This window comes from Dermacentor silvarum, chromosome 1 (assembly GCF_013339745.2).
Source record: "Dermacentor silvarum isolate Dsil-2018 chromosome 1, BIME_Dsil_1.4, whole genome shotgun sequence".
Lineage (NCBI taxonomy): Eukaryota > Metazoa > Arthropoda > Arachnida > Ixodida > Ixodidae > Dermacentor > Dermacentor silvarum.
Genome location: NC_051154.1, coordinates 66,142,646 through 66,168,345, shown reverse-complemented (window position 1 = coordinate 66,168,345; position 25,700 = coordinate 66,142,646). Strand labels below are relative to the sequence as shown.

Sequence of the window (25,700 nt, the reverse complement as noted above, 5' to 3'; positions counted from 1 at the left end):
TTTTACTTTCAAGCAGTGTAGTTTTATTCAAAAGGTAACACCTCAGGTTAGAATGCCTGAATATTAACACGCTCACACAAGAATGCCACTAGCCATATAGCCATCCTACTTTTATGCACGATGCAACTTGAACAAAATGTCCTCCAGAAATGCTGTACTGCACTTAAACACCTGCAGAAATTTAACTCCTCGCTGTTCCTTACTTTGTAAAAAATGCTCTACTTGCATTAACTCTTGCAACTGTACAAAGTGATGCACAGAGCATACTATTAACAAATGTGAAAAAAAAAAGGCGGACAGGTTCAAGTAGTCAAAGGTGCACTGCACGTGGGACTCTCAACAGGTAAAAAAAAATGTTACTGCACAAATGAAGCTTTACCGCTTGCATAATCACATCAACAAATAAATTCTAATAAGGCTACCCATAAAACTGCAGGAAAAGCTCAGGCAAAAAAACCCATACCTTCCATACTGCTTCATTATACCAGAATTGCTGCACAATTCAATACTAATTGAACCACACTTTATTTCGTATTCATTACAACACAAATATTCGACTGTACAGACAAGTATAATACATGGTAGAAACGGGGGAAGAAACCACACCATCTCACCTCTCCAGAAAAACAGGCTTTGCAGTGAAAAATTGTATACTCTCACAATGAAATTATTTATAGTACGAATTGTGCATGCATTTGAATGCTTACTTGGAAGGACATAATAAAAAATGTCCTGCAATCCTTTATGTATATTAGATTGAGGACAAATTTTCTGTGAACTAAGCACTGGCTAAGAGAAAATGAAAAAAAGACACTGAACACGCCTCTCAGATAGGGCACTCGGCAACTCCTCTTGAAGAAGATCCCTGCGATGATACATCAGAGGAACCATGCTGCAAAAGGCAAAAGATTTTAATTACTTAAATATTAGCTGCTTTTTATAAAGTTCTGCACATCAGGACAAAAAAAAAAAGAAAGAAATGGCCCTGTATCTGTGGCCTTAATTTGATTGATTCATAGAGTTAGAGTTTAATGTCTAAAAGCAGCACTGGGGCTATGAGAGATACCATAAAGGAAGGCACTGGATTAAAGGCCGACTGCAACAAAATTTAGGAGTGTATAAGAAGGCCAGTTTAAGACAGTGTAGGTATAGAGGAGCCTCCGTGCAAAATTTGACGTATGGAATACAAGTGGAAGCGTCATGAACAGCTTGCAAAAATAGCCGTTTTTGATACCAAAATGCATGGCCCCTCGGCATGACCTCCAACATTAGGCGGTGCCCGCAGCTGCCTACGGCGCGCTGAAAGATCTCAGGTGAGACGTGCTGGGACTTGCGTCATAGCTGCTAACCACCAGGTAGATGCGCTGTATGCTTAGGTGCTGTTCAGAGGCTGCTAATAGGGAAATTATACAATTCCCTGCCCTGCGGCTTTGCCAAGATTGCTTGATTGCTTTGGTGATGTTACACTACTCACTTATGACCAACTTAGCCAAAGTGAAATTTCATTGCAGTTGCCCTTTAGTTTTGGCCACCTGGGGTTCTTTAATGTGCACCTAAATCTAAGTATGCATAAGCATTTTTGCATTTCGCCCCCACCGACATGCGGCTGCCAAAGCCAGAAACCGCACCCGCAACTTCATGCTCAGCAGCAGAATGCCACTGCACCACCACTGCGGCGGGTTATCAGTGACCTTCAAACAGCTAGCAGTACAATGCCTACAAAAGCATGCAGAACAGTAGTCGCTGCTAGTCAGTAGTTGAGAAGTGCAGATCATGTTTGATTGATGGAGTAAACATCCCAAAGCATTACGGACTAAGAGGTGCCACTGTGGAGGGCTCCAGGTTATTATTGAAAACTTCAAGCTTCTTTAATGTGCACCCAAAGCTCCGTACAAAAACAATTTTGCATTCTGCCCCCTTCTAATGTAGCTGCCACAACTGGGAATCGAATCCATGACTTCATACTCAGCAGCAGACTGTCATAACCACTGAGCCACTGCAGTGGGTTGTGCAGATCTTATTGACCCAATACACACTGTAGCATTACGTGATGTGCTCCACAAAATACTCTACATATTGTGTAGAGCCTAAATAAATGAATTTGGGTACACTCTCTAGCTACAGTGCCAATTTCGTCAACAACAAGTGACGTCAGTACAGGCACTCCGAAATCAGCAACTGCAGTCACAAAAAAATTTGCGTGAGCTTTCAATGCCACTAGATGCAGAGAATGCAAAACTGCAGCAACTAGGAGAGAACATTTCTGTCACACAGCACAGAGGTAAATGCAACAAAGCACCTCATGACACACAATGTTCTTCCCAAGGGTTTTCAAGAGCCATACATGGTAGGATGAAGGTGCTTGAAAATATGAGGGGAAAGCAGCTGAACTGCTTCTAAAGCCTATACTGCCTATACTGCCACTTCAATGTTCCAAAATATATTGGTGGAACAGTGTTTTTTAGATAGTTCAATTGAACTGCCAGTAAAGAAAAAAACATTCTAACTAAAAATGGTTAAGATGAACTCAGAAATGTCACCTGGTGCACCTTTAATTGTATTTTCACATCCACTGATTAATTTTCATATTAAGAAATAGCAACAAGAAAAAAAAACGAATTCTATGATCCAGAAAGCTCCATTCATACAGCAAAATCTGGCTTTATCAGGTAGCAGCTTGTAAAATAAAACCAGTACATAAAAGCATGAAGCTCATAATACTGCACTAACTGTTGCCTAAGCAATGAGCATGACGGCCTGCCCTTTTAACCCCACAAAGCCCAACATATCGTTTTTGATACGCTGAACTTGGTGCCTAAATTCTACGATTTAAGGGGAGGTGGGGGTCTAAAATTTTTTTACTTTGAGGGTGAATTGGATTAAATTTAACATTCTCATTTTTTTTCCTGATAATTCGAAATCTGCAATTGGATTTTGGATAGGTTCACATGAACAAGATTTAAAATTTTCAATATCTAATTTCAGTCTGTTTCTTACGGGGCTTTTTAGTAACTTCACTTTACCAAACACAAAAACAAAGTACGTGGCCCGACTGCCAGACGGTTGCTCTAGCCAGTGATGCTAGTTTTATTGTTCTCGATGCAATTGAAATGAAAAAAAAAAAAAAACATACAAACTTGAATACAAAGCTTTCACTACATGTTATTTCATTATGGGCAATTATAAATTGGCAAACAAGATTAGAGCAATACAAATAGCATCACCTGCTAAATCTATTCAATATGAACCCAAAGGTCTCAAACCTGTTGCCAAGACTGAAAAACAACATATGAAAATACTCCAAAAGGCAATGCGTTCTGTCCAAAAATGTGAAAACATGAAAAATGCATTTGAAGTTTCAGTTTGCTGTAAATTTACTTGGCGTTGTACTATAGCAATACAAACAGCATCACCATGTAGCAATGTTCTTCAGAAACAAGTTCATGCCACACCTGCTGCCACAACACAATAAGAATAATGAAAAATGTGTCGTAGCGTCATGAATAGTCCTAGAAAACAGTGAGAAAGCTACTACCAGCCACTCGACCAACATTTCTTTTTCAGTTTGTAGATGAACAGCAGTTGCACAAATCACATCCACATGTGTTCTGTCCCTCCACAAGTTGCACCAAGTTCTTAATCACAAAGCAAAAAAAAAAGTTTTTTTGTTTTTGTTTTTTAATTCTTGCAGCACTATGGCATTGCCCTCTGCTCACTCCTAGACCCTACAGCTGACCGGGACTGTAGGCAGAGTCCACTGCTGGCTTGTGCCTCTTGGCAATAAGCTTGCTTTTAACAGCAGATCTGTCTGAGTGGTCCTTGTTAGACATGTGAAGCCCTCGGCCATCTTTTCAAGGCTTCAGCACACCTAACAGGTGCCCACAGTGTAGCCCAGCTTCTTGGCTATAGCGGTGTTGCTCCTTGTCATGCCTTGGTGGAACTGGCTTCAGCCACTGCCCTGTGAACACTGTGTAGTGAGGCGTGTTTATTCTTCTGGACTTGATCCCAGATGACAGACTGCAGGCTCTCGCTGGAATTTTGAGTCATGCCACCACTGCACCACTCCAAGAGCGCTTCACTCAGCCGCTTGAAGATGGGCTCCAAAGCTTCGCGGACAAAGTCAAGTGGGCTGTTTGTGTGTGGGGTTTCCTTGTCCTTTGCCACAGCATGGTTGTAGCTGTACCAAGACCCTGGACCTTGAGTGCAAAGGCCATGCTTAGGGACATCATCAGTTGATGACATGTGCCGCAGTGTGGCCTTAACTGCCCTCTTCATGCCTGGCACATTGTTCCTGTGGCTGTGCAGGGCATAGCTATAGTAATTTATTTTATTTTATTTTGTCCTGGGTGAGATGTCCTTTTCTTCCGAGTGGCTTACCTTGAGCCGTCTTTTGGTCAACAAGCCCACGCAAGGCTGCTCCCATGTGCTTGTGGACATAGTTGACACAGTCCTCTTTTCCACCTTGATGAAGCCGTACACAGATTCTTCTGTCAAGGCATGAAAGGTACTGCTGTCCCCATGAAATAGCATTGTTGTATAGCACAGCTTATACTTGTCAAGTGAGCTTTGAAACATGCACAGTGCAACTGGCACCACCGTTTGCCCAGCTTTACCGTCAATGTTCTTTTGGCACTCTGGAGCATGTTTTGCAAGCCAAGCTGTGTGCTGTACTCCAGCTGATTGGGCTTGGGTTCATTTGAGCAGCCTAAGCAAAAGTTCGACAGCACAATGTGGTCCACAACAAGCCCGGAATACATCTCGATGATGCAGCCAACAGCGACGTGCAAACTGTGGCCGCATGTGAGCCAGGTTCCGTCAAAAATCACATCGATATTCCTTGGTGGGTTGATAAAGCCCTTATATAGCTCCTTGATCTGGACTACACTTGTGGCCTCATAATCTGCTGTTCTACTGATGTAAATATGCACCATCATGCCCATGTGACCCCGATAGGTCTTGTGGTGCAAGCTGCAGTGTGATATGTTTATAGATGCAAAAAAGTCAGAAAGGGCTGTTGCTCCCTTACCTATGCCTCGGATAGCCTTCAACGCTCAGACCTTCACCTCGACTAGCATTATCTAGGCACCACCACTCACCCTCAGCGGCAAAGAAAATCGTTTGTTGCACATGCTGCACATCGAGAATATTAGCACAAGCTTCACACAAAGCCCATACTCATTCCCTTCGTTCTTATATAGCGTGACCGCTTTGTCGCCGCACTAGAGGCAGGGCATGAGTATGAAAAACTTATCACGTTCAAATCCATAATCACAAATTCCATCCCGCTGTGTTCCCTAGCACTCGAGGCATAGGTCGACAAGGCATCCACGCTGGACATGCTAGGTTGCACTTCTGCACTCAATCTGGCAACTGGCAATTCCAGGAGTATGATGCGGTCTGTGCCAGCACTTGAAGCATGGGTTGATGAGGCGTACACGCTGGATGTGCTAGGTTAGGTTGTGGCTCCGTACTCAGATCTGGTAACCGGCAATTTCGGGAGTATGGCATGCCTTGCTGCCTTGTGTTGTAAATTCCACGGTCATCTTCGTTTCTTGCAGAATGCTTCATGCGTAGTCTTCTTGAGATGAGCATCTCCACACATGGGGCCCCATTGGGGCCCTGAGCAAAAGCAAGTCAGCAAGTCATTCAATGAGGTCGCTAAGGAAGCGGCTGCACAAACGTGATACAGCAGAACAATGCATTGAGCAGACGCCTAGAAGTGTGCAAGGCATAGAAGCACCAGAGCAAAGAAGAACAAAAAGCAAATCAAAGGCACAGGACCATCCACTGACGCCATTTTGAAAATAGGCAATATACGCACAAAGAAAGCAGTTTCAAAAGAAGCCCAAGATAGCGACTGCCGGTCACAGCATTTGCACGTTGCGAGTGTGCAAACTTCGACCATATTTGGCCTCTTTTCCGTCATTTCGTGTCCGCCCTGAGATTATAATGCCGACTTTTTTTTATATTTTGAGATTGAATTTGGCTTTCATATTTTGCGGAGATTCTTGAAGGTATAAACATAGCAAAAATGCATTTTTCCGGAAGTCAACTTAAAAAAAAAAAAATTTTTTTTTTACTATTTCAAGACCTGCATCTCTCCTTAAGCACTGGAAGCCTAATGTAGAGCCCATACTAGCATTTTTGATATGCTCGCAGAAGTTTTAAGTTGTGGATAGTTCAGCAAATCAATTACCAATTAATTTTTACTCAGTTCTCATTACACTTTTCTTCGTACCAATAAACTCTGCATGGCCAGAAATAAATGTGAACAAACTGTTCTAATTTTTCTTTGATGTGTAATGGTGTTCGCACTTTGTGGGGTTGTAGTTTCTGGAGATCTTACTGTCACCAGAAAAGCGAGCAGTTGCCCAAGATTTCGCAATAATGTGAGGACATATCTGTAACCAAGGTGACAGTAGTGCACCCAGGATTTCTGCCAGGGGGGGGGGGGGGGTTGCAAGCACTTTGCATAATATGCAATTTTCGTGCTTTAGCCAGAGGAATCCAAAAGCAAATAAAATGCCTAATAATTATAATAATGACACCAAGGATGATGACGATGTTTACTTCTTCAGCGTTTTACTCAAAGTAATTTAAGAGTGAATGAATACAAGACAGTGATAGAGTGTTTTTGTTAATCAGGAAAATTCGGCCTCAAGCCACCTCCTGAATTGTAATGACAATGTGAACAGAGCGCTGAAGGTACACGTTGGACTGGTGGGGCTTGATGCGTGGGGGTGGAGGGAGGGGTTAACTCGGCCCCAGGGGGGGGGTTACCAACTAACCCCCCCCCCCCCAGTCGGTGCGCCACTGCAACGTAAACACAGCACGTTTGAAGGTTATAACACATCTGTAACCAAAATTAACACAATAGGTTTGAAGTTTATGCTACATATGCCCCACAACATAAAAGGAGCATAAAAAATCTTGATTACAGATAGCTCACCTGAAGATCGGTCTTTGCCGTATTCCTACTTATAGTGAGAGGCCTGCATAAGATGGTCCTTCGGCATCTTGGGACTCCATACGAGTGCGAAGATGATCTAGGGTGTTCTGAAAGTGCTTCTTGATTTGGTCTGTCTCTTCATTTGCTTCAAGCTGCGGAAGCTCTTCTCTTATTCTACCGATAAGTTGACCAACAGTATCGGTCTTGATCTGAAAAAAATTCAGATGAATATGTTAGTAAGAGGAACAACATTTTGGTTGTGAAGGGGTCATACTGTGCCATCCAGGCAACTTACTTTACCAGTAATCAAGATGACACCCTCCCTGAATTTATAAGTAACATAACATGAAATTTTTCAAACTACAAAGACTAGGCAAGTTAGACAACACATTCTAGCTTAATGATCACAATAAGTGTATAGAACTATAGATAATTCCATATGCCACTACAGTTATACATTATAAGCGAATGGTATAATAATAAAAAAAAAAAACACGTGGGCAGCTTGCACTAGTGGTGCAAGGCTGGAGTAAACAGCAGAGCTGGTGATCGACCTAGCTTCTTCCAGGTTTTACTAGGAAATGTTAAGTGCTGCTAGGCATGGTATTCCGAATCAGCTCCCCGCCGACGCGCAGATTCTCGCTCATTCAAGTGTGAGAATATACTTGAATGAAATGTTGGTGACTAATTATATCCCTTTAACTGGCCGGAGTATTCCCAACTCAAGACAGCTGATTTGTAGCAACTTCAGTCCACAACATGACAGTGGGAAAGCTGTTTTGTGTAAAAGCTAATGTGTTCTCCCATCCCCTCCCCTAGCTTTCAGAAGTTAAACAGAAGGGACAATTTTCTGAAATATACAGTGTATATCCTTGTGATAAAAAGCAGGCTTTCTGGCCAGCCCGTGCAAATGTTAAACACAAGGGACAATTTTCTGAAATATACAATGTATAGCCTTGTGATAAAAAGCAGGCTTTCTGGCCAGCCCATGCAAATAATTCAGTCAGGAGTAGAGCCTTTTCATGCCAACTCAGCACCATGCTATACTATCACCATGATTACTTGGCATCGAAGCAGCTCAGTATTACCACAATTATCGCCAAACAAGAACACACATCTCACCTCACAAAGCTGAGTTCCTTTGTGTATGTGTAACACAGTCTTGGACCAAAAAAAACACCACCACCACCACCAAACAAAAGGATTCATTTCACGTACAACCATTTTGTTCATGAATCGGTAGCAATTGGCAGTTGCTGGCAGAATGCAGCAATGTGCCGTTGTCATACATTCTAACACGCCAGCATGCACTATTAATGCTTTAGCTTATTATTCCATACAGACCGCTGACTATAAATTAAACAAACATCACCTCCTTTCAGCAACTCATAAATAACTCAGAAATAAAACAAACTCCATCACATGAAAATAAAAACAATCAAAACTCACCTGTTCATTGCCTTTTTCAAAGAAGTAAATATAATAATTCAGCAGCTCTACAAAAAGCTGCACCTTGACTGATGGGTCCATACATTGTGTGGCAATACGAATTCCTTTTTTAAGACATTCAACAACTCGTTTGCTATCATGCAGCTGCAAGAAAGCAGAGACAACCAAAATTGTGCAAAGTTAGACAGGAAACATTGCAAGCATGTGTTGTAAGCAGTCTACTGAAGTATGGGCTACAAAACTTGTACTATAATAGATTAGAGGTAATTAAATGACTGCAGACAGTTTCCAGTGCCTAAGTGAACCTACTACAATAATAACTGCTGTAGCGAAAAAGACTGGCGCGTCACTATCATCATCGGCCCACCGACGAAGATGGGCTCGCGCTCTCGGTGTTCGACGCTCGACTGAGACAGTCGCATTTCTGAGTCGTCAATAAACCACATTACATATTTGGTGGAGCTGTGCTGGGTTCTACTTACCCAACCCTGGAACTACGCAATCGAACACTGTCGGCCATCATGCCTGACGACGCCAGCCAAACAACACCTCCGGCATCGCCAACGTTGATTTGTCCTGGCTCAATGCGTCAACGCGATCCTCCCATCTTCAGCGACTCCGATGAATACGACATCGAAGATTGGCTCTCGATCTACGAGCGGGTGAGTGCCCACAATAAATGGGACGATGCTGCGAAGCTCAGCTACGCCCACTTCTATCTCAAGGGTGTCGCTAGTGTGTGGTACCACAATCACGAATCCGACCTTCGCACCTGGTCAGATTTCAAGGCGCGCATTACGCAAGTGTTCGGTCGCCCTGCGGTGAGGAAGCTCCGTGCCGAAGAGCACTTGCGCAGCCATTCCCAGCAACCCGGTGAGAACTTCACCAAGTACATAGAAGATGTTGTGGACCTTTCCAAGCGCGTCGATCCATCAATGACTGAGTCTGACAAGATCCGTCACGTGATGAAGGGAATCGAAGACGATGCATTCCAAATGCTCCTCTCGAAAAGCCCGCGGACTGTGGTTGAGGTCGCTGAACTTTGTGAGAGCTAAGACGAACTCCGGAGGCAACATCTGCTCACTCGACGTTCTTCTGTTCCCGATACTTCCATTGCAAGTTTAGCAGCTGTGACTAACAACGACTATCTGCCCGGTGAAATCAAGGAATTTATACGCTCCGAAGTCGCCCACCAGCTATCCCTACTCACCGCCGTCTCCGGACCCACGCCGTCCTTGGCTCCTCCGTTGCGTCAAATGCTCCAGGAACAAGTGTCCGAAGCCATACAGTCCCCTCGTGCAGCACCACCAATGCCTGTACCTCTCAGCTACGTCGAGGTTGCAGCACGGCCACCTCCGTCGACTTTTTCAGCACCACCGTTTGCTGCACCGCCACGTCCAATCCCTCCAGTGTACACCACCAGATCACCAGCTAGCACGGGACCCTGGCGTACACCCAACAAGCGACCCGTGTGCTTCTTCTGTGGTATCCCTGGTCACGTGGCACGGTTCTATCGCCGTCGCTTATGGCTTCAAGGTCATGACCAACCTGTCTCCTCCTACATTTCGCCAGCTTCGTCCTTCTCACCTGCCACATGATTCGCGCTTGCCGTCTACGCGCAACGTCATTCCTTCTGCCCGTGATCGTCGCTCGCCATCCCCTCGTCGCCGCTCACTTTCCCCCATGCGGCGGCGTCCGGCCCCATCGGAGCAGGAACACTAGCTACCACAGTTCAAGAGGCGAGAACTGTGTTCCAGTCGAACCACACAAGGCCTCGCTCTCTTCTGACAAACCTAATCGAAGTGTCTGTTGAAGGAGTCGTCACACTGGCATTAGTCGACACAGGCACCGCCGTTTCAGTAGTTACGGAAGACCTTTGCCGCAAGCTTCGAAAAGTAATCACGCCCTTATCTGCGCTGTCACTCCGGACTGCAAGTTCCCAGTGCATTACCCCTGTTGCCGCATGTACCGCCCGCATCGTCATTAAAGGATACACGTATACAGTCGAGTTCGTCGTCCTCTCATCCTGTTCATACGACGTCATCTTGGGGTGGGACTTCCTTTCCGATCATCAGGCCGTCATTGATTGTTCTCGCGCCGAAATTGAGTTTTCTCCACTTCCCGATACCCGCTCACATGACCTTGACGATCTCGGCGACAAACTGGTCATTACAGAAGACACTACGATCCCTCCGCACTCTTCGGTGATTGCGCATGCCTGCTCTACTTTCGCCACTGACACTACTGCCCTGTTTGTCCCATCGGACATTTTTGTTCGCCGACAATGTTCCCTTCCCTTCGCTGTCCTAACTGTCAGTGGTGGCTGCACGAGACTGCTCGTTTCCAACGCTAAGGCCACGCCCCTCGTCTTACGTCGTGGCGAGTGCCTTGGACATCTTCAGTCTGCCGACTCAGTAACCATCTTTGACGCGCCTCTTGACGACACCTGTTCAGACGTGATCTCGTTGACTTATAGCTTGCCTTGTTCCCAGCCTATGCACGACGTCTTCCATAGTTCAGTAGATGCCCTCTTGAGCCCTACGCAGCGTTCGCAGCTTCTCAGCCTTCTACGGAAATACCAATCTACGTTCGACTGTCAACACGCCCCATTAGGCCGCACATCGACTGTACGTCACGAGATCGACACCGGCACCCACGCACCACTGCGCCAGAGGCCTTATCGTGTATCACCCGCGTAGCGCCACGTTATTGAAAACCAAGTAAGCGAAATGCTTGAGTGTGGAGTGGTTCAACCTTCTAATAGTGCCTGGGCGTCGCCTGTAGTCCTGGTTAAGAAAAAACATGACTCAATTTGATTTTCCGTTGACTACCGCCGTCTTAAGATAACTCGCAAAGACGTCTACCCTTTACTGCGCATCGACGATCCTATAGATTGTTTGCAAGGCGCGGAGTATTTTTCTTCGCTCGATTTACGCTCAGGCTATTGGCAAGTGCCTATGGATCCTGCCGATCGCCCGAAGACAGCCTTTGTGACCCCAGATGGCCTATATGAATTTAACGTTATGCCGTTTGGGCTTCGCAATGCCCCTGCTACATTGGAACGCATGATGGACAATCTGCTTCGTGGGCTCAAATGGAAGACATGCCTATGTTACCTTGATGATGTCGTCGTCTTTTCTCCAGATTTTCGCACACATCTGTACCGTCTCGAACAAGTCCTGCAGTGCATCACCGAGGCAGGCCTCCAACTCAACTTGAAGAAATGTCGCTTTGGAGCCAAGCAGCTTGCTATACTCGGACACGTCGTATCGAAAGATGGCATACTCCCTGATCCTTCGAAACTTCGCGCCATCGCCGAGTTCCCGAAACCCACGTCCCTGAAAGAACTTATCGGGCTCTGCTCCTACTTTCGTAGTTTTATCCGGAATTTCGTTTCCATCATTGCTCTCCGTTGACTCAGCTGCTTCGCGGCGACACACGACTTTCTACTTGGACCACAGCTTGCGATGATGCGTTTGAAACATGCGGTGTTTGCTCACTTCGCCTCCCGTACTGCGCCATTTCGACCCCACGGCCCCCACGGAAGTCCACACCGACGCCAGCGGCGTAGGACTTGGTGCCGTGCTTGCACAGCGAAAAAGTGGGCATGATGAATACGTAGTAGCCTACGCCAGCCAAACAATAACGAAAGCGGAATCCAACTACTCCGTCACCGAAAAGGAGTGCCTGGCTATCATCTGGGCCCTTGGAAAATTCCAACCCTACCTGTACGGCCGCCCCTTCGACGTCGTTACAGATCACCATGCTCTATGTTGGTTATCGACTTTAAAAGATCCGTCTGGCCGCCTTGCGCGATGGGCTCTACGGTTACAAGACTTCGACATACGCGTGATTTACCGGTCTGGCCGTAAACAAAGTGACGCAGATGCCCTCTCTCGGTCGCCTACACCAAGTGACATGACTTGCATTACAGCCATCGAATCGGCGTTTTCGTCGCCTGTGCCCGTCAACACGGCTGTGGAGCAACGCAAAGATCCCTGGATTGCGGCACTTATAGATTGTATTTCCGACACTTCAACAACACGCCCTTCACACGCTATCCGCCGCCACACTTGTCATTTCGAGTTGCGGGATGGTGTTCTCTATCGTCGAAATTACGCTTCCGACGGTCGCAAATGGTTGTTCGTCGTTCCCGTCCACCTGCGCACAGATGTATGCTCCGCTCTCCATGCAGACCCATAATGCGCCCATGCCGGCCTCTTCAAGACTTACGCCAGACTTCGCTCCCGCTTTTATTGGCATGGCATGTATAATTTTATGCGAAAGTACATTCGCTCGTGCACAGCGTGCCAACGATGCAAGCTTCCTGCTCCTCGTCCTTCTGGTCCTTTACAGCCCATTCCTTGTCCGTCCCGACCATCCGACTGTGTCGGCATCGATCTGTACGGCCCTCTTCACTGCACATCAGCTGGCAATCGCTGGATTATTGTCGCTGTCGACCACCTCACCCGCTATGCAGAAACTGCGGCACTGCAAACAGCGACAGCCCGCAACATTGCGTCCTTCTTCCTGCATCACTTCATACTGCGTCATGGGGCACCGCGAGAACTTCTGAGTGACAGAGGGCGTGCGTTTCTTTACAAAGTTCTTAACGCCCTTCTGACCGCGTGCCACACCGTCCATCGCACCAGTACAGCTTATCATCCGTAAACGAACGGCATAACAGAACGGTTTAATCGTACTTTGGGCAACATGCTATCCATGTACATGGGGTCGGATCATACAAACTGGGACCTCGTTTTGCCATATGTTACGTACGCCTATAACACCGCTTCACAGGCCACGATGGGATTTTCGCCATTCTTTCTCGTATATGGCCGTGAACCTACATGTACGCTCGACACCATTCTCCCCTACCAGCCTGACCCATCAGAGGGCACGTCTCTGTCTGAAGCCTCCAAGTATGCCGAGGAATGCCGTCAGCTGGTCCGTTCGTTCACGGCGGAAGACCAAAGTCTCCAAAAATTCCATCGCGATGATGACCGACCTCCCTGCACCTACCAGCCGGACTCACTAGTCTGGCTGTGGATACCTTCAAGCACTCCTGGTCTATCCTCTAAACTCCTCGCTCAATACCACGGTCCCATTCCCTACCGCATCATACAACAGACGCCGCCGGTCAACTACGTTGTCGAGCCGCTAAAGCCATCTACTGACTTGAGGCATCGTGGACGCGAGACAGTCCACGTCCAGAGACTTAAACCCTATTACGACCCCCTTGTCCTCTCCTCTCCTTGAGTCGCCAGGATGGCTCCTTCTCCAGGGGGCAGTTGTAGCGAAGAAGACTGGCGCGCCCTTTGCACGCACTATCATCATCAGCCCACCGACGAAGATGGGCTCGCACTCTCGGTGTTCGACGCTCGACTGAGACGGTCGCGTTTCTGAGTCATCAATACGTGCATTACACTGCAAAAGTTAAGTTTAAATTAAGCTTCGTTCTAAAGAAAGTTGCTAATACGTCATGAAGGCAAGGACAAGCTCGACAGTGCAGTCTCAATGGAATCCACCATAATCTAATGCTCCTCACATCAGTTGCATAATCTAAGCAAGAAGACTACTTAGGAAAGAATATTTAAAGTGTTGCTGAAATATAGTTAGCATATAGAAAGGCCACAAACCTCTTCACCTCCAGACTCCTGGGTCTTGCCCGACCAGAATAAGTGTGAACAAAGACCCACACCACGGCACTGATCGGGTTTTTTTAGAAGCTTGGATGCTGCCAGTGCACACTGTGTACGAAGCGGCTCATGGTTTTCTTCAGAGAAGCAACTTGTCTGTTCTACTGTACCCATAATCAGGGTTATTGCAGATAACTGGGCTTTGCTGTCAGAAATCTCATCCTCATACAGAGAAAAAGCCTAAAAGAAAATGGAAAATAAAAGAACAGCAATTTTATCTGCTTTAACAGGCCATTGTGTTGAGAACGTAGAAAAATACAGTCTCAAGAACAAATGAAAGAGTGGCAAGCATATGAAAGTGTAATGAAAGTACCTGAGAGATAAATTCGTAGGCCACTGTCTCATAATTTTCAAACTTGATTTGACCAGCAACTAGTGCCCCTTGAAGAAACAGGCGTAGAGGTAGCTCGGCGAGTTCTGCTTTGATAAGTGCACTGATAGTTTGGTGGCAAAACTGAAAAATCTTGTTGCATTTCTTCTCCCACTTGTCATCCTGCATGTGATGGATAAGGTTGTCAGCTAGTTTTTTGCGCAAAGCAGTATACTAATTTCAACACTGAAACCATCACAACAAGATTAGTGCAACCATAACATATTTTATAGACATGCAACGAGCCTTGCACGTCAGAAAATACTGCCTTGCATAAGTCACACGCCTTTACAACAGACATGCAACGAGCGTATGTCAGAAAATACTGCATGTTATAAGAGGCTGTGTTCATTATATTTTTTGAAACGACAATTGTCATGTGGACAAACAATGACATGTGGATCCTCTCATAATAGTGCAGAACAGAAAAGTGCTTTCTTTCGCACTAAACGCATTCCCGGGGACATGTGACCACCTCTAGATAGCAATGACTAACTGCTAGTACAGGTGTCCCATCAAAATTGATGATACATTGCAGCAAGCTGTTGTTAAATGCTGCCCACTGCTACAATGAATATGGCACATCAGTTCTACAAGAAGCACTACGCAGCACGGACCTGGCGGAACAGCTCTGGGCCGTCCAGCGAGCCCACGATGCGGCCAGGGAGCTAAAACTCCCGGTCCCAACGTGGGAGTAGCCCGCAGGACCTTACAATAAAGTTATTCCACCCACCCATCAGTTCTGCGGAAGCCCAAAAGGGGAAGGTTCATGAAAGGAAAAATTGTCATCCATCTGACTAGCACGAAGCTATAAAAGAAACCCAATATGGGTTTCTCAGAAAGAAAGCTTCACAGTTGAAAAATTTGTCCTGGTATGAGGATCAAACCTGGCACCAACGCCTTTCCGAGGTGGTTACTCTACCGCTAACCAGGAGGCTAGCAGATTGCAGAGCAAAGGTGAATTAATAGACAATTTGTAGTGTAGGGACGCTAAATATGGCAATTCAGTTCTGCAGAACCCCACAAAATGAAGAAACGCTTGTGAAAGGGAGCTCTGAAAGAAAGCTTTGTAGATTCATGCTACAGTGAGGTGCATGACAATTTTCCCTTTCATAACTTAATAGCTTGTGTGGCACTAGATCGACCCCACAGACTAATTGTAACATACTGACCAAAATGTTTACAACACTCAGAGGACAGGCAAATAAACTGTCCTACCAATCCTAGTAATCTTATACCTTGTCACTCAAGGAGCGGTACTTGAAAGCCAGCTGATACGACTGGAAGACAAGTGGAGGCAATGTGTAGCGAATGCGCTTGTTGCCTCCACTGCCAAAGTGCTTCCTGGCAGTCATCACGATCTGTAAATTAAACAATACGTGTTGAAAAATGTTTGAAATGACAAGATCAATGTGCATGTTTTTTTTTTTTTTTTTTTTTTTTTCAGCTGAGAGGCATACAAACTAGATACAAACCAGATACTGTTGGTCAGGCGAGTCGGCTACCATGAGGTTTGCAAATCGCCCTACAAGCACCTGCTCTTCCAAGAAGTCCTCTGGGTCTTCCTCTTCGTCTGGCTGGTCTGGCTGGTCCTGAACCAGTGGGCTTATCAAGTTTAGCACTTGGTCTGCCTGGGAATAGCAAGCATGCCATTCAGGTAGGCTTGAATGGTTTGTGTTTGGCACGTCAGGTCACAATTCTGAATTACTTTTAATGGGGCTCATAAGCCACCTTGGTCATCACTTGGCACAGTTTCTCAGTAAAATAAGACGCAGGGAGAATAAGTACTTAATGGATAGCAAAGTTGATAACTTTTCTTGGACTACTGGTGCAGCATTTAATATAAAATATACACAAGTGTGGGGGAGTGGGCTAGCTGCTTTCACATCACTTTGTGGGCTAGCTGCTTTGTGGTCTACATGTGTAACAGTGCAAATGATGCAACGAGAAAGAAGTCATGTACTGACTACATCAACTGGTACCTGATTTTGATTGCAGTCAAATGATATATAATCATCATAAATAAAAAAAAAGGTTCAACAAACTGGGCAAGCTATAATAATACAGTTTTAGTTTAGCATTAGCGCAATAGCAGGGTTAAGGGAAATAGCGTTACTGTTCCGCAAACGAACTTTGCAGAAAGAGCTTTAGTATAGCGTGATAGCGTAGTTTTCTTGCAAGACGCTATTCCATTACGCTTTGAATTTAGCATACATAGGGCACCAAAGCCTATGTGTGTGTGCGTCCGGAAAGTGCGAGAGGCAGCGCAATGGAAGCCAGGAGCGAGTTGTATTTTTACTTCCCATGTCTGCCGATCTGCAGCGAAACAGACAAGCAGTACAAGCTGTCTACCATAGCCTCCGAAATGTTCCCATCTCAGAGGCCATATGCCGTCATCGCGCCTATCTCCCAACTTTACTGACCGGTGGCACTCGCATCTCGAAGAAAATTTCTCTCGTTAGGCTTAGGCGCGTTCGAAATGAGAAGCGATCTCGAAAATTCCTCAAGATTAGCCATAACACTCTCTCGTCGAAGCGGCATGAGACTAAGCAAAAGCCGTTTATGCAGTCATTTACTACGAACGAAGTGAACTCTACAAAAACAACGCCAAATTCAGTTCGAAGTGGGTGACCGGGACCGCCACCATGTTTTACGTGAACTACGCAAACACGCTAACACGGTAACGTTAACTCTGAGAAATAGCGTGCGCATGGTAAACGGTATGGGTCATTTAGAGTTCTGCGCATGCGCATTTCAATCCCGCTATTCTGGTACGCCCGTTATTCCGGTAACCGCGCTAAGCTAAAACTGTCTAATGATGCATACAATCAAACCTCGATTTAATGAAACCCGTGACGTAACAAACTATTTGCGTTTCCCAATGTTAGTTCTATTAAAAACCACGTATGCATTTTTTCCCCCTGTGTTTTAACAAAGTAATTTCATGACATGGTTTCGATTTAATGAAACTTCCAGCCATTTCAAACATGTACTTGGAGCCTCTATGGCTAGTAAATCAAGCAAAAAACTAGGGATGGGCGAATAGTGAATTTGAGGTTCGAAGTGAATTCGAAGCGAATAGTGATTTGGTCGAATAATTTCGAATCGAATAGTTCGAATAGTGTATATCACATATTACAGTAAAACCTAGTTAATTCAAAGTTCACAGGTCCGAAAAAAAAAATGTCCGAATTAATCGAATGCCGAATTATCAAGGCATCCAGAAAACAATGAGCAAATGCTTACATCAGCACGATTTTATTAGTGTAATGGATGAGCAAATCTTTTTGCTATTTTGCACAAAAGCAGTGCGGAAGCTTCAATTCTCGTCATCTCGTGACTGATTGGCTCTCAGCAGCGATCGAGGCCTCGCGACTTCTTTCGCAACACAGCCACGGCGCGCGCCATCATTTGCGACACGCTCTGCATACCGCGCGCACATCCCGATTATTTTTTCGCCAGTAAGCTGACCGCCAACAGATCGCACGCACGTCCATCGTGATGTAGCGGGTGCTCTTCATCCTCGACAGCTTTGCACCAAGTCGAACCGAAACAACTGTTTGTCGCAACCGCGGCCACTATCGACGCGATTATGAACTGCGACTTTACGGTGCTTAAGCACGTGGCCGACGCACGCACCGAGTCAAAACGAAACTACCGTTCGTTGCAACAACTGCAGACGAAATCGCGGTCGCTATCTATGCGATCATGGATGGCCACTATGCAGTTTTTTTAGGCACGCAGCCGACGTGCGTATTGAGTCAAAACGAAACTACTTTTTGCCGCAACTGCTGCCGAAGAAACTGCGGCAGCTATTGATGGGATCACGGATGGCGACTATAAAATCCCGCGGCCAACGCGTTGTTATGCGCGACGGTAAACGCAATAAAGGCACAAATACCGTATTTTCGCACACACAACCCACCCTTGCATATAACCCGCACCCCTAACTTTGAACTCCGCGAAAAAGAAAAAAATAACCTCGCGTATAACCCGCACGCTTATCTGAAGAAATGATGACTAGGAAGTTACAACTACGCGCAGCCATCATTTTGTTTTCAAAACAAATTTATTTCAAAACGACCGCAGCAACGTTGTCAGCGCTGTCGTCCGATTCACTGCTGCCATACGAGGCTTCGTCGCCGCTCTCGAAGACGTAATCGTCTTCAGAACCATTTCGCAGCAGCTCTGTTGCCGATTTCTTCAGCAGCAGCTATGATCTTCAGTTTCTCTTTCACTGTGAAAAACTGCCGCCGAGACAGATTCATGATGCCTAAGGCTGGCCAACTGTGCAAACTGGGCGTACACGAAACGGCACCTGACTCGTGCGAAAAGAGTGCGAAAAGCACAGAACACCCACACCGAAAATCATTTTTCTTCCTCCATGCCGAAAAGCGTCTAACCAGACTATGAATGTGGATCAGGCAATAACTTGTGTTGGCCTCTTATTGGCTTAACACACGTCGATGTCTATAGGCATGCGGACAATGCCAACTCTGCACGGCAGGTCGCGCGTTGCCGTGAAGCGACCCCCACCCCCTCCCTTCGCGAATATTCGCAGATAACCCGCACCTCCACTTTTTAAGCACTTTTTTTCAATTTTCGGTGCGGGTTATATGCGAGAAAATACGGTAGGCACGAAGCCTTCCGTCGTTGCTGTCATTCAGGTACGATTTCCGCTGATGACTATAGCGATGTGGACTCCGCCGCTTCGTTTCGGTTGTACGCTAGCGCCATTTCTGCTCTTTTGCGTCGCACATTTCCGGCTCTTTAATGCAAAAACGTATAGCCTTCGAGATTTATGGTTCATTTATGGCAGCCATGGCGTGAAGCATAGACTCCGAGATGTGTACTGGCCGTCGTCCGTGGCTTCTGGCTGACTATTCGGGAGTGCCGAATAATTCGAAAATATTGAATACCTGAATTCGAATCGAAGCGAATAACGAATATAGAATTATTCGATCAAATATTCGACAATACCGAATATTTGCCCATCCCTACAAAAAACTATAAATGGGTCAGCTGAGGCAGAATTTATCATTTGCCCACAAAAACACTGTTGGCAAAAACAGGCAAGAACGTTGAACAGGATCATCGGGTTCCTCGAAGCACGCGCCCAAGGGCGCGGTATGCACGACAAACCGCTACGCAGTCACATCGGTGAAGAAGTTACAGAGGTTGTGGGATGCACGGCAGCTTAGAGTAACAGTTGTGAATCTTTAAAGGGACACTAAAGGCAAATACTAAGTCAACGTGGACTGTTTAAATACTTTTCCAGAAACCTCAAAACGCTTGTCTCGTGAAAAGAAAAGACATAGTTTACGAGAAAATTGCATCTGAAGGGTCCAAGTACCTTTATTGCAATTCAAATCACCCGCCACGCCAACCGAGGAGTGGTGACGTTGCATACGCCATTTTCTGCCGTTGGTGAGTGTAACGGCGCCCGACAGATGGCGGTACGGTGCACCGCTGCAGCTGATTTTGGTAAAGTGGCGTAGACCGTTCCGGCATTCCGCGACGTCGCATGGAAGTGGAATTCTCTGCTACTTGCAGTTAGTGCGAGGTTCGCGAGCCAGAAAAACAAGCGCAACACTACACAATAACAGAAAAACTGAAACGCAAAAGTGCGGGCGGCGCAGAGTCGAGCGAACACGAAACCTTTTGACCGCCCGCGTCGTTGTCAACGGTGTAATGTCAGTTAGTTCTTTTTTTAAAAGTGTAATAGAACTGGTGAAGTAGTGTTTTCTTTCTTCTTATAATACAGTACAATGATGTTTTTATAACGAGTGGTTCAGTACTAGAGACAGAATTTAAATGAGTGCCTTCGTCATCGGGTGAGTACTTGAATGTCCCGGGGGAGTCGCTAATCGTGTCCTGCATTTACCTTAATTTCTCTATTACTAAGGCTCTGCTCGCGATAATATTGACGCTTTAGAGATACTCGTGCACTAATACATCACTTTAGCTTGACTTAGTATTTGCCTTTAGTGTCCCTTTAAGACCATGCGATGGCAGCTCGGAGCACACTTCCACCGTGGCTTGGAGTAACCATAGCCAACCTTGAAGGCCATGATTTTGTGCGTTAAAGGCACCAGAAGCTACAGCCGGAAACACGTAGTGCCAGCGATGTTTCACCCCCAGCAATTGTTTTTCCAATGCAAGGAGCAGGGTGGGGGGGTGCGAACGTGAACATGCAGTAACGTGATCAAGTGTGCACTAAGGGGAGGGGGTGCAGGTGAGCGTGGGTCTCCTTCTCTAGCTCGCCTGTGGCTGCGTATGGTTGTCCGTACGGCTGAGCAAATGCATTGCTGGCAGCACAATCTGCACTGCACGTGCCAGTGGTCATCATCGCGATTTATTTTAATTTTATTTTATGGCCCAACCTTCCTGCAATAATTAGTTTGTAAGTGCTTACTGACAGGATACTATCCACCAAGAATGTTCTGAAAACCTGTGAAATTATTTTTACTGCTGGAACATGAGAGCCTCAACGTAAAGAAATTTGCGATTTAACAAAGTTTTTCATTGCAAATACAATTTTTTTTATCAAGGTTTGACTGTAGAAGTTATCAAGAATTAAAATGCATAATATTAGTGGCAAGGATAATGATGGTTCGCACAGTACTTGAATGAATCCTTGTTATAGTCTAATGTATGCAAGCCTCCGGAATTGTGGTTTTAGCTTTGAACTGATAAATGTAGAAAGGTATCTGCTGACAAAATATCTGCCATATCAGTGGAAACCAAACACTAGCTTATCAAGAATTTTGGCCTCCAAAAACCAAATACAGTCGCCGACGGATTTTTCGGACTTGTTGGATATTCTGGACGTAATACACCATCAGGGTTCTCATAGAGCTACTAATACATTTTAATGCATTTTCACTACTGATTTTTCCAACGAATTTAGGCTACAAATTTCGGTTTTCCAGACTCAATCTAAATCGCTCGGTCCGAGCCACGCTACCTGTTCTTGAAGGCCGCCATGTTGGATTTTCCGTCAACTTGCCCAGGCTTGGCTTCTAGTGGCCGGCTCTATAGCCTCCAAGATTGGAAAACGCACGCGTGCGCCATCCTCCTGTCTTGGAGGCCATGCCCACTCTTCCTTAGCTGATCTAACGCTCTAGGGGACGACACTTTTTTTTTTCTTTTTTCGGTGAGCACTATCGTCATAATCACTTTGTGAAATCCGTTTCTTCTTACTTTACAGCGTAAGCTGTTATGGGCTCATTCCAATAGCTGTTTCAAATCGTGATGATGCCGCCGCCGCCGGCTCCCGCCGGGATCGAACCCACGCCCGCTGCATGGGAGCCGGATACTTTAACATTGAGCCACGCAAGCGTTTGCTATCGGGCCGCAGAAAATACCCTAAGGCACATGCAGGGGGAGACGACTCGAGCCTCCGCCAGTATGGTGGTGCCATCTAGGTAAGATGCCTGCAAACGCAGCGTCCGCAGGCGCAGACGATGATATGCGATTCAGACGAGGCACGCAATCAACGTGCTCCCGAGCTGCCGAGCCTACGCCAGTGTGGTGGCGCCATCTAGTTAAGGTGCCTGCAAATGCGGCGCGCCCGACATGTAAGTTGCAGCTTTAAGGCTTGATCCTGCTTAGCAGACTGCTGTGCAGAGAGCATAACAAGCCTCAGCTCGCCGTCGACGCCGGGCAGGACAGTTCAGATCGTTCTCGTCAAAACAAAGCGAACAGACTGCCACGAAGACCCTGTTGTGCGTGGTGCCCAAATTGGAGCTACTCTTGAGCCGCTCCACCAGCTTACGCTGTGACTGTGCTGCGTGTGCCACACAGGCCTGTGACGTTTTTTTAAGTTCGTTTGCTATTTTGCACGTGGTTTGTGCGCCTCGGAGACGTGTGCGGCTTCGCATTTGTGTGATCGGCGCCACCCCCTGTGCCTTTGCGAGAGCCAAGTAGTGCGAAGCATGGCCTCCGGAAATCCCATTCGGTGCGTAGCGCGGTGGAAGTGTAATCTTGCTAACGCTCAGCAACGGCGTGGAGCCTCCACAATCAGCTCTAACAGCGCGCCGTTGCTGATCTGTTAAGGAGTTAGCAAGATTACACTTCTCCGCTGGGCTACGTGCTGAATAGGACGGCCAGAGCTGATCGCAGAGGCCACGTGCAAAATTTTACAGGGCTCGTTTCTTCGACCTCCATGGCGATCTCTGCTAATGGAGATCGCCAACGCCGTGACGCTCCTGTTGACTGTATGCAGAGATGACGTCAGCCTTGCGCAAATCCAAGCACATGTGATCGCCTCCAAGCGTAGCATGAGGCAAGGCATTATTAAACATTTTTTAATGCCACTCTAAACCCAATAAATTTTCGTTTTTTTGGGGGGGGGGGGTGATTGAGTTTTTCGGACTATTTTTCGGTCCCCGCAAGTTCCGGAAAATCGGTCGGCAACTGTATAGTCCGAGTTGGTCCAATGGCACTTTAGCCGAGCTGCTTCATTTCAATAAAGAAAAACCAATTTGGTGATGTCAATCAAAGTAAAAGGATGAAAGAAAATATGCTGAGCCAGCAGTGCCCTGCTGCTAGTACCACTGTCTACGCCATTTTCTTTATTTGCCGATAGGAAGCGAAACCAGTCTATGTCTCTGCAGCCGTTAAGTTCACCAATAAGAAAATTTGCGCAGGTTAGATGCCCGTGTCAGAACCACGAGAATGCAAAGCGTTCGAGGCATTTGTGCAGACATTGTTACCTGACACTGATGTTTTAAGTTATTTGCTGCATAGCACTGACATTCTCTTTCGGCTTTCCCCTACTCTGCTTCTTCAAAGGTCTGCCAGGCATCTCTGGTGGTCTCGTCTCATCACCACTCAGATTTATACAAGATTGCCTGTAAACATTTCCATGTGAGCATGTTACTTGGTGTAATTGATGCGTTGATGCTCGAGTCTATTGTGTTTGACTTAGAGTTTTGTGCGCTGTGTGTGTCATGCGCTGTGCTCGAGACGCGCCAGGTGAGAGACTTACATGTGAGCGTGTTGTGCTGGATGCGCTCTGCTAGAGATGTGCCAGACAACCCCCAATCAAACCCAGTAGAGGATCAAAGAAACCTTTGCTTTAAAATTGCACATGTGATAGTGTCCCTGCGTGCATGAGATGAACCAGATGAGCAATGATGCCAAGTGCATTATCAATTGGTCCGGACGAAAAAAGTGAATGGTAAGCACAAAATATTTTCAGATGTTTGCAGGAACAAAAATGCAGGTCACCGTACTAATATACAGTTCCCACAAGCACTAGCAGTTCACACAGCATTTTTATACAGTGCAGGAAACATTGACTGGAACAGCAGTGCATTTTGCTGCATCTTTCGAGGTCATTTTTCAAAACTGGTGCTAATCACAAGCCTTCCAGCAAATGGGTGTGCTTTGCATACTTTGCGGTTTAAATTTTGCAAAAACCACCTCTAGTCTCTCTACTATGCTGAGCTTAATGTCCCTTAGTGTTCCCTGAAACACCTGCAATGCAGTTTCTCGCATACAGCCTACCCAATAGCTGGTGATGCTGACTCATCGCTACGAACAACATTGTTATACAGTCGAATACGGATATATCGAATCTGAAGGGGATCACAAAAACGTTCGATATATAGGTAATTAGATATATAAAATGAAAATCTTATACAGAAATTTTCAAGGAGGTTTTACTGCGACATATCCGGGTTCGACTGTACTAGGCATTGTTATCAGTCGATTGCAATGTGGCTTATTGCATGCTCATAAATATGCATGCCTTGGCTTTACAGGTGCTTAACATTTCGGGGTAAAATATGGAGCTTTAGTTGTTTTTCTATCAATTACATTGTTAATAACCTTCAACCAAGAATACTGCAAGCCTGAAACCATGCATTAATACCTGCTCTGGTGTTGGAATCAGAGTGTCATTCTCGAGGGCACTGTTCACAAGAAAGCAGGCCATCACTTTGCGGCCACGGTAGTCACAAAGCTGCAGAAGACTTCCAAAGTGGCTGAGCTGCAAAATTATCAGCAAATCATTGTACGACTGCACCGGTATCTTCAGCAGTCGCACCAACTCCTTTCCAACAGGTTTCGAGAGCTCCACTCTAGAGGAGGAAAAAAAGAATAAGAAAGAGGGTCACAGTGCAACAGGCCATCGCAAGTTCTTAAATTCAGGAATTCTTTATGTGAACAAAATGCTCTACAATGAAATCAGCAAGCAGTTTTTTTTATCAATTATCAGCATCAGCGTTGCCATTTTTCTTGTAAGAATTTCACTAGAACATTAAAAATTCACTGTAATCTTCCAAACATTTTTGCAAACCTTCTGAAAATCCACTACGTATGAACAATTTCCATAAAAACAACAGCTATAGAAAATGGGCATTCTTAAGGTCTACAAACACTTCACATTGCTTTCTTGCATAAGTACCAGCCAGAACAACACCAAAAATCAAAAAAGATCTGGTAAATATCCCCAAAGAAAAACAGCAATGAGCAATAAGATCAAATATTTATACTTAGAGCATGCACTGTGTGCTATGCTAAAGATGCTGCAAATACGGTTATAGCTAGATAGAACGAACTTCAATATAGCCACCGCCTGATTTTTCAAACCGCGTAGGGACCTCAAAAATGTCCAAAACATCTGGCAGTCAGAAAAAAAATTAATGCATGCCTTTAACAGCCCTCAAGAGCTCGCCACAGCCACATCCGAAATAGTGTTAAAGGCCTGCCGATACACTTCTTAGACGTCTTGGTGCTCGTACTGTGACAACAGATGGCGGGTGCACGCATGTATACGTGCAGAGCACACCGACGGACGAGCCACTGGTGGTGGCCTTGCCAAGTGTGCTCAGGAAGGCGGCAGCTGTGCACCTGTGCTCTCACTGCGCTCTCACTTGCTATTGAGAGCAGGCTGGCTTTCCCGCGAAACTTAGATGTCCAGTGGCTAAGCGTGCTTTACAGGTGAAATTTCGCCAGCAGCACAAAATTCTCAAATTCAGCACAAATTCAGACGCATATTCTTAGATTAGATAGAAACAAATGCTAAGAACTGTGTTATATTTTTAATATCCATATTCGATTTGAGAACTACCGTATAGACTCGTGTAAGGGCCGCACCCCCAACTTGGCAGCCCAAAATTTAGAAAAAATATTTCCAATGGAGAAGCAGTCCCGTTCGGTGCCCCGATGTCGCGCATGCGCATTGGTGAATTTTTGCGAGCTGCGTACTTCCGCGTGCCACTAC

General features: G+C 45.9%; 1 protein-coding gene across 1 annotated transcript in view; it reads right to left on the bottom strand.

Moving 5' to 3' along the window:
* LOC119464763 (vacuolar protein sorting-associated protein 35-like) overlaps positions 1-25,700 on the bottom strand; it is a 46,876-nt gene continuing 21,176 nt past the window's right edge. Inside the window, exons 10-17 of the mRNA XM_037725710.2 lie at positions 24,348-24,555; positions 15,943-16,098; positions 15,706-15,828; positions 14,411-14,590; positions 14,038-14,277; positions 8,399-8,542; positions 6,950-7,158; positions 1-892 (exon numbers count right to left, since the gene is read on the bottom strand). Coding sequence (XP_037581638.1) covers positions 6,979-7,158; positions 8,399-8,542; positions 14,038-14,277; positions 14,411-14,590; positions 15,706-15,828; positions 15,943-16,098; positions 24,348-24,555 — 1,231 coding nt within the window. The 3' untranslated portion in view covers positions 1-892; positions 6,950-6,978. The remainder of the gene's footprint in view (positions 893-6,949; positions 7,159-8,398; positions 8,543-14,037; positions 14,278-14,410; positions 14,591-15,705; positions 15,829-15,942; positions 16,099-24,347; positions 24,556-25,700) is intronic.